Source organism: Enoplosus armatus, chromosome 2 (genome assembly GCF_043641665.1).
Source record: "Enoplosus armatus isolate fEnoArm2 chromosome 2, fEnoArm2.hap1, whole genome shotgun sequence".
NCBI lineage: Eukaryota > Metazoa > Chordata > Actinopteri > Centrarchiformes > Enoplosidae > Enoplosus > Enoplosus armatus.
The window spans coordinates 3471830-3484994 of NC_092181.1; the positions used below are offsets into that span (position 1 = coordinate 3471830).

Consider the following 13165-nt stretch of genomic DNA (forward strand, 5'->3'; position numbering starts at 1 on the left):
TCCGTGTTGTAGAGCTCCATTGTTGTCCTATAAGTATTAAAAACTACATTGCCCAGCAGCTATTCATGGTAAATATTAGTCTTTTTTTTAAATGAAATTATATATTTGTTACCTATTTTTAAAGATTTACATATTCAGTCGGAACAGATAGGTTTGGGGCCACAGACAGGGTTGTGAGGTGGGAAAGTAAAGAGATAGACCAATGCATTGCTGTATGTAATATATAAAACATCGTCAGCTTTATCCTGTAACCAAATCATAAACACGCATGCACACACAATGGTGTCGGAAATCCTCAGTCGTGTAGCAGATGTTGTGGCACCACTGGATTGAGCCTGTTGGTCAGGATGTGAGGGAAGGTGATGGGCTCAGAGGAAGGGGGACTGGCTGTTACAGTTCCAGTGACTTCACAGGAAACTCTTTCCAGTTTGACCCTATTGTCTCCAAGCTCACAGGATGAGACGTGGAAACATGTGATGGAGTCATGTTTGACATGTGGTGGTCAGGATATGTTTTTGCTTGTGTTTAATTACTTCATCTGAATCTCAACAAAACTGGTTTATTCTTTACCACACATATTCAAACAACTTGACAGACAATACTCCTGATCCTTTTGTGTCACTGCTGCTGTTTGTGACTTCTTCCTGACCTTATAATCAGCTTCACAACGTGTCCAATGTGACCTTCGACTGCAGGGTCAAAGGTCAGCACACACTCACATCCGAGTCATTTCAGCACACTGAAATAAAACCTGAACAAGAGATGCACTTTTACATAAAGAAGTATGTTTATTATTTGATATATATCATATGCATCTTCATATAATAGTTCTAATACCAGTAAGTCAAAAATAATAATCATATTATATTTATATATATATAGATATATATATAGAAAACTAATCCAATAATCTACTTTTTACTGGGACTTTACTTCCTTGTAAAAAACAACATGGAGAAACGTATAGTCTTATCCCCAGCTTCAATATAGGCGCTTTAAGGGAGCAAAGAAGATAATACAAAAAAGAAAAATTACACCTGAACATTGCATCTTATAGAACTAGAACATCTGTCAGCAGCTAGTAATGTTGACCATCTCGGTTTAAGACACAGGAAGAGGTTTTTTTTTCTTTGCTAGAACATCTTGGACAAACATGTTTTTTGTTTTGTTTTTAAATTCAGTTGAAATGGCTGAAAAAGTTGAAGACGATGGCAAATCATGTGATCGGCTGGATTTTGGAGACTGAGAGACAGAACATTAGATTACACCAGTCTCATTACACACTTTGAAGATGATGGATATCTGAAGATGGAGGAGTAGAGGGAGAGAGTGGAAAAAGCAGGGAGGGAGATAGGAGAAAGAGGAAGAATGTGGGAAAATAATTAAGGTTTAATACAGCAGGGTGTAGAAAGTTTCATTTATGTGCTTCTCCACCAATGATCTGCATTTGTAAACAGAGAGAGTCCTCCACATCTTCTCTCACCGATCCCCAGTGTCCCTCCCTTCCTCTGGGTGCTCTCCGGGAGGTAGCCATGTCACAGTTGGCAGGGAGATATACACTCTAATCCATTTAGCTGCGGCAGTCTTCACAAGTTTTAACAGCAACCCCCCCCCCCCCCCCTTCCCTCAAACTCCGGATATGTAGAAATGAAAACATGGAGGCAGGCTGTTTCAGGGCTTTGGACACAGATGAGGCCATGGACGACGGGCCATCCAGAGCCGTGGAGTGTGGTGTCCAGGGGCCCTCGTGTCTATCAAGGCCAGAGACGCAGGAGGGCTGCACCACTGCAACCCCCTCCCCCCCCTCCATTTGAGGAGCCTAGCGGATCAAGTTGGGGTCAAGAGGAGGCATCAAAGCTGTACAGGAATAGATGAAGAACAAGAAGAAGAGATCTTGGCGTTACACTATAACTTTTGTGGGGCATTACACACACATCCTCGACTGATTTAATATACAGGAAAGACCAAGTGTAGGCTATGTTAAATTTGGCACCCCATTTTGATTTAGTGCCCCAGTAAGACAGTGTGACAGTGAGCCAGCATGCACAATACCAGGACCCTGAAACTGAAGCCTCTCATACCAACACAGCCTTGAGGGTTCTTACAATAATCCACCAAGTCTGCAGCTGTAAATGTTAAGAAGTTGTTCATAAATGGCAACCCAAAAGATACAGATAGATAGATAGATAGATAGATAGATAGATAGATAGATAGATAGATAGATAGATAGATAGATAGATAGATAGATAGATAGATAGATAGATAGATAGATAGATAGATGAGAGTGTGAGAGATGTTCATCACTGCGGGCTTTTGTGTTGCTTATCAGTGACAGATCCTTTTGTTCCCGGCTGCGTCTGTCTCCACCACAGCAGAGAGCCATGGGACCTGACTTCAGTCTGCATTGTTAGCACATCCTTGTTGCTTTCCTCTGAGCTCACAAATCATACACTGACACAAGGTACACTTTCTTCTTTTCCTCACCTGAGTCACTGATATTTTTGTATGAGGTAAATGGGAGTGGGCTGAACAAAAGCACAGAAGGAATGATGATGGTGTGAAAGAAATGGAGGAAGATGCATTCATCCACAGGTAAAAAAAAAAATATATATATATACGGGAGAACGACCATGAGAATGTGCGTGAATTAGGCCTATGATCACATGTGTGTTCTGGCTGGGGGGCGACTATCCTCCAGGGGGAGGAATGTCTTGTCTTGCCGTCATTAAATATTAACACAGCCATCTCGCCCTCCCACTGGGGCCTGATTGAAGATGTAGGATGGCACACAGGGACAGGACAGGGTCACCTCTAACTCTGTAGTCCCACTGTAAACCCACTGTGATTACACCTGGGCCAGACCAAGCATGCAAACACATTACTCATGTGGAGCTGGTACACTGGACTTACTCAACGACCGACCCTGCAATGACACGGGATCAGAACACACCAACAGAATATACGTCAGAGATATTGTGTTGATCACCTAATGATTGGCAAGAGAATAGTGAAAATATTCAAATAATTCATACAGATTTCTGATTGTCGTTCTTTTTATAAATCATAAATACCCTCCAACCCATCTAATAAATGTAAAAAGCTTTCGAGACTCCAGCTAAACGAAGCACGCTGTATGGTTAAATGGAATAATGGGAGGTAATTACAGGATTATGGGCCCTCATGGAAAGAAGACACAATGACCTTCATTGGCTGTTCTTCTTTTGTCAAAGACTGTAATTAACGCAAAAGAGGTTGATGACAAAGAAACAAGGTGGAGAGGGGCTCTTACCTGTCCCATAGCTTGACATTTCTACAGTTGTTGGTGCAGCAGCCGGCTGATATCAAAGCTGTGTCGAAGAGAGACGAAGAGAGAGGGAGACAGAGACAGAGGAAGAGATGAGTTTTAAATGTGTTGTTTTGACAAGAAAAGAGTGCCTCATTCATCTAACGATTTAGAGCTGACGTCTGTCTGTTTAAACTGCCAAAACAAAGGAAAATGACTCATTGATAAAACATGGTTATGGAGTACTACCAGTTTTTGATTTTTGTCTGTTATTGAACAATGTCCCAGTCACCACTCGTGCAAAATATGACTGGAACATTCATAAAGGAATAGTTTGACGTTTTGGAAAATATAATTATTTCCTTTTTTTCCCGGAGAGTTAGATGAGAAGATCAATGCCACTCTCTTGTCTGTGTGTTAAATATGGAGCTATAGCCTGGAGGCGATTAGCATAGCTTAGCAAAAAGACTGGAAGCAGGGGAAAACAGCTAGCCTGGCTCTCTCCAAAGTTCACTTACGTGGTATAACTATTTCTCTACAAACAATAGTTTCTCAATCTAGCTGGGCAAGTAGATGAGCTTTTAGTTTTCGCTGAAAGACATCATACTTTCAGAAGGAGCACCAGGTCCATGGCCACCACTTTATATTATGTTGTACAGCATAGAGCAACTTTTCCACATTCCCCCTTCATCCGTTTCAATCTCTGCTGCAGTGGCGCGAGTGACAGCAAGCTGAGTGGCAACAACCTTCACAGGGTGGCTAAATGGGAATCATAATGTACACACACATGCACACCTTCAGGCAGACTGATTTATCTACACCTTAATCTCAGAGTGTATCAAATTTAAGACTAGAAAATAACAATGGCACGAAAAGTGGAGGACAGTGAGACATGAAAACAAGGATATATTTTGCTTAAGGAGCGGCAGATTAAACAGCTTCGTCATGCTCTCTCACACTCCTTACACCTGACAAGTGTAAGACATGACACTATCGCATCAAACATTATTGTGTTTAAACACATGGCAGGCTCTTGATTCTATCTTGCCATCCTTGACCAAAGACTCCTGTTCTGCTTTATTTCTGCTTGGCAGTAGAAATGCCACTGTAAAATAAAAAGGTGTTAAAGCTGTTTTAAAGTACAGGACACACAGTATTTGCCCTCTTACTCTGGTCCTGTGAGCACATCTGGTCAGAACTTGGTTCAGTTAAGCAGTGGAAAAATGCCTTTGCCTTAAGCGGTCCAAGCTTAAAAAATGTTATCCCTCTTTACCTCCTTTGCCCTTCAAAACAATTCTTTTATGTTCCCCTGCTTGATATCTCACTCTCTCTCTCTTGCTCTCTCCATCAACGGTTTCTTCCCCATGAGCCCATAATCATGTTTTCAGCACATTTCCTCTCCTTGGCGCGCTAACATCTCTCATTAAAGATTCATAACGCTCTTGTGACCGCCGAGTTCTGCAAAGGATTCCAGTAGCCACCTTCACTAAGTTCCCTGCCCCTTCCCTGACTCTGTTTATGTTGAGTGGGGGGTGAGGCAAGACGGCACAGAGAGATATGAAAACTCCTTCAAAGAGTCGGAGGTTGCAGCGGTGGGCTGGAGGGTATTTTCATTTGGAGGTCAGGGTGTGTGGAAGGGAATTGATTTCACGGCTAAAGCAGAGCTCATAGACCAGTTAGAGAGTGGCAAACACATGATCACATCTCACTTCCTCCTAGCACACGAACACAAACAAAGACACAGAAAGTCTACAGGATGTGTAGCTGATAGCTATTTAGATGGTACATTTGAAAGCAGGACTTTGTCTGAACATGCTCTGATGGGTCGATACAAACACAGAGTGGTCTAGCAATGACATCCCAGCAGTTTCTGAATGTGGTTTGGGATTGATGCTAGAAATAAAATCTGCATCAATTCTAACAATGAATGAGACAAAACTTGCAAAGTAGCCCCGAATTGATGCCGGTCACATTGGTACAAAATTAATATTAGGCCAAGCAATGTGATTAGTTCCAGATGTGTTTGAGATGGATTTTCATAACAAACACATGGTTGGCGTCCCCTTGTCTGGGACGTCTATATGTTTTATATGTATTCATTTTAAAAATGGTACAATGGACACTTTTCAGCAGGTTGAGCTTCCCAGCGTTTCTCCCTTTTCTGTTCAGTGTCTTACTAGTTTTCCAAAGTCATCTGTGTTATGGCTTCTTCACTGTTGTTTTTGGCATCAGGGTCTTTCATGGTACTAGTGTAAGCGCCGTGAGTGTGAGAAGGAATAAATCAGTCCAACATGTTCTAGGTTTTCCACCTAACTTTAGTGAAGTCCCAAAAACACCGATCAGTTACATTAAGCCATTACACCCCATCGATCCCCTCTGCTTGAAAATATCTGCTTCTGGAACGTCAACATAACATAACTGTAAACACTAACTATGTGTAAACAAGCTGATAGCAATTCACTAAGAATATACTGAATTTATGTTTGCACAATTATGTTTAAACCTGTGTTTGCACAATTATGTTTACGTCACACAATCTCACTCTTACACTATCAGAGATAACATAGGCTACTGACGCTGTCTCCATCTGTCACCTGACCCTCGCCTTGCAGGTTGAAGCGGTCCGTCAAGAGTCTCCCAACAGAAACAAACACACAGAAAGTGTAGCTGATAGCTATTTACATGGTACATTCGAATGTCCGAACATGCAATATGATCCCAGCAATTTTGTTCAGAGTTCTGAAACATGCATTTAGTTTTGGCTATATTGCAAAATTAATATCAGGCCCACTATACACTGTGATTAGTTCCAGATGTGTTCCAGATTATTTTTCATAATAAACACATGTCGGCAAGGCCTTGTCACCACCCTACTGAACGAAGGTTGGCGCCCCTCTGTTCCTGAGCTCATTACCTTGTCTGGGACGTCCAGATCAGTTTCAAACATGCTTGATATTTTTGTCTCATTGCATTGTTTTTGGTGTCGGTCTGGCCGCTCTGGACAGCACAGTACATACACAGGTGATGCTTACAATTAGCTTACAGTACAGTCAGGAATCAGAGCCCAAAGACAACTAGGAATGTACGCTTAAAAGACATGTAAGTAAAGATAGACACATGAAAGATTTGAAGCAACGGCCGGGGGAAACAATATAGTTTCTTGTTCAACACATCAGGCTGAGTCTTAGGACTCAAATCTCTCCTTAGCTTAAATGGATTTGCTGTCTCAAGGTCGGCAGTCACACACACACAGGTCACAAGATTACAAAGTGCTGTCTTGTGATGGAGCAGTCCTGTTAACACACAGCAGACATGTGCCAAAGTCCGGAGAATCCCTTTATAGTGAACTTGATCAATGTCTAATGAAACTTGCCCTTTCTGAATTCTAACCAGCGTCTGTGACCTCTTCAAGGAGAGTTATAAAGTGAGAAAACATACAGCACACTTGGATGGTGTCTGTTGATTTAGTTATGGGCATGGCGTTAAAACCAAAATTGGATTTAACGGGATGAGAGAGATGTGTAGAGGGAAGGGGGCTTTGTGTGGGTCAGACCAAGAGTATATAGATAATGTGATTACTCCAGAATAATGTGGGGCCTAAGCTCCCTTAAATTCCACCTCTGTACACCAGAGCTCAAGTGAAAGGCTCTAAATTTCCTCACAAAGAGATCTGTGAGATTGGCTGGGGAGAAGCTGCTCCCACACTGAATAAATCACTGTTCCGGATGGGGAACCCTTTTTCCCTCTGCAGCCAGACACCAATTATTAACTCTATATAATTTATAATTTACAGTTCAGTACAGTAAGAGATATTTTTACAAGATCTCTTTTGTTTCCTGAAAATGGGTGAAATAAGTTTGTAAAATGATTGAAGCAGGCTGGAATCCAATCAATAAAAATAAAGCAGCTCTGGAAAAAAAACTTGTGAATGAGTGGTGTTTGTCAAAACCAGTAATCAAGTTGTTATTGACGTCTGAATCAAGCCAGTAAACACATGAACCTGCTCTCCTCAGGGCTGCTCATCTCTCAATCCTCTCTGATCTGTCACCCCGCCCTCTCCCTCCTTCTCTCAATTTACAGGATCAATGCAAGGTAATTTCACATGGCTATTCCCTCAGATCCCCTAAAAATCTGCCATATAAATTATTCAGGCTGGCTGGGCGGGAAAGCCTGTGGAGATGCATGGTAGATCAGTGACCTTCCGTTTAGCTAGCAGTCAGGGAGACAGTCAGGGAGACAGACAGTCAGACAGACAGTCAGTCAGTCAGCGAGGCTCCCTGGCAGGAGAGCTTCTTGTCTTGACGTCCCTCAGGCAGCTCTGGAGCACGAGGATAAGTTCTGAATGCATAATACAAGAGATTATGTGTGGCCGTAACACAAACACCAAGCAGAAGCAAAAAATGCAGGGGATTTATGGAGGCAAGTCAGTGTTTGGTCTGTGGCTACCATTGTCTCACAGAAAGGTCCGGTCTTGCGAGGCCAGACTTCAAGTCAATACCATTTCAGGTTCGGGGAATTTCATCTCTTTGGTCATGTCTGCTGCACGACATTGTAGCACCATGTTGCTGATTGGTTACATGGAGGCATTAGCTATCAGTCAGTGTTGGAGAGACCCTGGTTGGTTGTCTGTCTTATTCAAATCAATAAAATTACACTAAGTTAACTGAACTTGTGTGTATTACAAATATATACATATATATCAAAGTGTCATTTATGGAGGCTGCTGTTTTCAAACTCATAAACAAAATGGCTGCCTGCGGATTTTCAAAGTTCGCTATGTATGCCATGCTTAAAGTCTATTGTGAGATTGGACAGTTAAGGCTGCAATGCTGCATAGTGGCTTCAAATGGCAGTGAAAGGTAACTTTTGAATTTGAATGCCCAGAAATCAAAGCATTGTATCACCAAATGAACCAAAAGGGACAACAAAGTTGGTGAGTCTAGGAATGGTTCCACATTTAGGGAAATAAAGCTTTCCTGCCGAGAATTAGATGAGAAGATCAATACCACTTTAATGTCTTTGTGTTGAGCCTGGAAGCGATTATCCTAGCTTAGCGTAAAGACTGAAAGCAGGGCGAAAAAGCTAGCCCGGCTCTGTCCAAAGTTCAGAAATCTGCCTACTAGAACCAATCAGCACATTGTGTCTTGTTTGTTTAATCCATACATAAACAGAAATGTAAAAACAACAATTTGTGGTTTTACTGGGTGTCTTTATGTTAAGCTAAGCTAACCGCCTCCTGGCTCTAGCTCCATAGTTAATGCAAAGACATGAGAGTGTTATCAATCTAACTCTTGGCAAGAAAGTGAATAAACATGCTATAGTGCCATTTGGTGTCCTTACAAGCGTATTTCCCTAAATCACTTGCTGCTTTTAGGAGAACAATTTGTTTGTTTCAGACTTGCATCTCCTTTGTTGCTCTTCTTTGTTCTTTTTTTATGTATTTTAGGCTGATAAAATGGGTCCATCTTCACAGAAATCCTTCCTAGTGTTGTTTTAATGACATTTCTATTATTTAAGCTCACATTTGTTGTCCCATTAGACTATGCAGAGTATAAAAATACAGGAGTGAGGGAGCAAAAGCTGTCATGCTGCTATAGTTAATGGTAAGTGTCTTCTGACTACTGTGTAAGAACTGTAATGAAGTGAGTGATGGCAGCAGGTAGGAACAGCAAATAACTTGAAGCTGTGGTTTCTGCAGTTCGGCTCGCTGTGAGGCTGAAGTAGACTGTGGAGAGATGAGAGCATGAAACTCACTGGAGTAGAGCTGGATAATTGGTGCCCTGTAGGCTGATCAAGCCTACAAGGGCTCTGTGTGTGTGTGTGTGTGTGTGTGTACAGTTATTTTTGCCTTTGTGATTTCGGGGACATAGACAGACATACACACATCTACTGTATATCCAAAGGGCGAGCAACCACGTGCAAATACATGCATGTACAGACGTCACATTTTGAATATTAACAGGGTTTCTTTTTTGTGTTTTGTAGTAATCATACAAATGCTCATTTAGCTTGATGGATGGGCACTAAACATTTGAAATCTTTGTTCTGAAATCGACCACTTCTGCAAGATTCATATTTCAACAAACGAGATCAACGGAGCAGGAATAAAACACAATACTGTCACAAAGATTTATAGAAGCGAGTGCTGTCACAACATCAGCCCATAACTCTTTTGTTGATTTCGTCCTCCGTGTTCAAGCCCCCGACGTCATCCCTCCACATTCTACAAGGGCCCGTGTTGTCAGTCGCATCGGTGCAGCATGCATTCTGCAATGACTCTCAAAAGGTAAATTAAATATTTAAGCAAACATTTGCAAGATAAACTGCTGTTGTCCTATTTTAACATGTCACCACCCATCTCTCCTCAGTGCTGCTGAATAATGTAACAGGCCGGGCATACAGTAGCGTGTGGAAGATTGTGCTGTGTGTGGCTCAGATGGGTGGGGATGAGACGCAATATTGGTTATTTTGCCATCTGTGAATGATGTTAGATTTCAAGCATCCCAGAATTCTTTGCTGCTTCATCTAGCGCCAAGGATCTGCATTTAATGACTTCTGTCTTCTCATCTCCCACAAGCCTTCGGACCTCGATGACCCATGTCCCGAGGCTGAAACTTGTTTACACGTTTGGCTCTGCCCTCCCTAATGAAACACACTAATCCTTATGTAGTTGTCTCATGTTAAAAAGAATGTAATGTATTGCATCAGATATTAAAAAAAATATTGAGGCAGCTTGCTTCAGAACGACGCAGTGAAATATAGAATTTGGGTAACATTTCGTCGCATAAAGCCTGAAGGATGAGCTGACATTAACGCTGGCGTACGGTGCCTTCAGGGTTACATCTAGGTGTGAATTTACATTCTTCTGCTCTTAAAATACTGCACGTTTCACACAGCTCTTCTCACATTAAAGAAGTGAAAGTAAGATTTTTAACACTCTGTTTTATGGGATAAAAAGACTGCATCACATGATTAACAGCAGGATATTAAGATACATCAATAAAAGCTGCGTTTTTGAAATCATGGCCAAAGAACCTGGAAGTTCATCCGCCTACATTTGGAGAAACTATTAAAAAAGTGACATACCAGCACAGAAAATGACTGTCTGCTACAGTTTAAAGCGACCCAAGAATTCTCTCAATTACATGTTTAACCTGCAGCCAAAGCTCCCACCAAGCCAGATGAAAGAGGTAATTAAATGCACTTTTTGCTGTAACAGTAAAGGAAATGAGCCAGTCAGTCTGGAGCAGTGGGGGGTAATGAAATTGATTTCAATATCTCTGAAAGGAAATCTCACAGACCAAAAGACATCTCTGAGAGAGAACTAGTAAAACATAATGATATAAATATAATGACTGCGGTGCCAATCATTTCACGTTGGTAGGATCAGCCCATCCATCCGCGGTAATGGGAGCTGCACATCAGGAAAAACATTACATCAAATGCACATAATGCACAATATGGGCAGGAGATAAATTTATGCCCCAGGAAATGGATAACTACATCCTGGGTGTTGTGTAAGGGAGGGATAATAATGTTGTCAGCTGCAGCGGTTTTGACATGTTATGCTTCCGATATGTTATCGCACTTTCTCTCCCTGTTTTAACAGATGGTGGGGCTGTAAAAACCATCACAGTGGTGGCAGCAGCGAAGCAGCTCATCACTGCTGCTTGATCAGTGATACAAACGCACAACAGACAGGCATCACAGACAAGCTAACGGAGCATTTAAGCGAGATTATGCAACTTTTTAAAGAAGAAATGACACATTCTTTCTCCTACAGATTCATAAGGATGAAATGTACTCAGCCACTCACCACCTTACCTGGTCTGGTGTGACCAGTAGCTTCTGGTGGCTACTGTTAGCACATTTTAATTCCTTTTCAGACATGGACTATGGACTACTCCATCTGTTTGTCATTCAGACACAGGTGTCCGTTTAAATATTTCTAATGGCTTTCTTCAGACTTGACAGGACATGGCGGGACAATGCTTGTGTGGTCCCTGGTATGCCACAGGGAGCGATATCCCCCGTTATAATACGAAGAAAGAAGAATGTTCTCAGTTCTCTCACAGGTTGCATCAGCGATGGGTTTTTAAAAAGTGCTTTGCCATTGAAGCCTTCATTAATGACCATCATGAGCGCAAGGGACACTCACCCCCCTAACAGTGAACCCCCTCATAATCTTTCTCATCATTTATTAGAATTCTGCTGTTTGTTTTATAATGTTAGAGAATCAGCAAGCATGGAATTACATCTTGTTTCATTCGTATATGCTCACATGCTGTATGTACATTTCTATACATGGCAAGGATGAGTGGAAGTGCTGGTCTGATTGCTACTGTGGTTGCACAAGTTTTGTTTTGTTTTTACCTCGTTTTCCCGCACCACAACCCTAAACATCTCAAAATTGGCTCATTTGCAATGTTAACGTGTTTTATTAAACTGATTTTACTGATTGCATTTGTGTATAAGAGATGATTAAGGACACATTAATAGCACTTCTCTTAATATGGCAAAACATGCATTGGTGAACAGCCCATTTTACTCTTGACTGTTCTCGACCTGTGCTACTCTTACATTGTGTTTTTAGCATTTTACCCAATTTGTCACATGTGGCCACAATGGCTGCTGTTCAGCAAAGTTACTTTGACTCGTTTTGAGTCGTACAGAGGCAAAGAAGTAACATGAAGACGCAGATATTAATTAATCTGTTAATGCTCCTCAGAAAATTCACTCAGGATGAGTATACATTACTTTCAACAACTCATGACACTCATGCAAGTAGCTCTTCACGCCATGATGATGATCAGTCAGTGTGAATGAAAAAGCCCGGACGACAGTTCTTACTAGTCACAAAGTAAGACACCCGAAAGCTGCCAAACATGCAGCTCAGCGAAAGACTGCACACTGTACATGAAGCACTCGGCTACATCTGTCCAGCTCCACACTCCTCCCTCACTCCCACCTGATCACCTGACACCCTCAGACTGCCAGCTCTCAACATGACACATAGCTAAAGCTGAAGTAAATGTAACAAAGCTAAATGTGGTTACTGCTGGTGACTTTGGGACTGTCAGAGGTTCCCCCAGGCCCAGTGCTGCCCTCATACATGGCAGCCACTCAACTTCCAGTTAATTACCTGGCCTAGCAAGCTAATTTCCTCTCAGCTCAGTGGGCCGTTCCCCATTGGCACCGCGTAAGAGGACAAAGACTGTTCTCCATTCCCCTGGGTTTGCGTGTCTACCGGATGACTGGGGCGACTGTGGAACATTTGTCACATACCTCTGGGGTTTGGGTTGGAGCGACGCTAGTACACGCCAAGCAGCCGTCTTCATAACTCACACAGCTACTTAGGAAGTGCTGGTGGGGGGAAATGTTTGGGAGCATCCTACAACGTTTCAACATGTTCATAAATAAAGACTGAATGATATGTTTCAATCTGTTTTCACCTTTTTTTAAAGATAAACATCTACACACATCAGTGCCAAAATGCTGCACATGCATACACTCGTAAATGTTCATCTTGGCCTTATCTGCAGTACATAATCATTCTCCTTGCTTCTCCCTAATTCATAATTTAGCTTGCCAAAAATAATTTTGCTCTCTTGTTGGAGATATTTCACACCCCATTTCCCATTGACATTACTGTTGTCATGAGTATTTGGCAGGAATTACGGGTATACGTCCAAAAAATAGCGTGCATAGTTTGAGTATCACACGGAAAAGAGGCAATAAATGGCTCTTTGCTCCATCCAGAAGAAGCAAGCTTTAAAGAGGCGAAGCTGACGGCGGCTTGATTAAAAATGACAATGATATGCACCAGAGGTAGATAAACAAAACGCCTAATCGTGCAGTCCTTGGTTAATGGCTGCTCTGATG

The 13165-nt window shown here is 41.9% G+C and overlaps 1 protein-coding gene across 1 annotated transcript in view; it reads right to left on the bottom strand.

The window, feature by feature from the left end:
- Nucleotides 1-13165, bottom strand: part of ccdc85al (coiled-coil domain containing 85A, like) — a 98366-nt gene that overhangs the window by 77500 nt on the left and 7701 nt on the right. The window contains exon 3 of the mRNA XM_070926565.1: nucleotides 3290-3347. Coding sequence (XP_070782666.1) covers nucleotides 3290-3347 — 58 coding nt within the window. The remainder of the gene's footprint in view (nucleotides 1-3289; nucleotides 3348-13165) is intronic.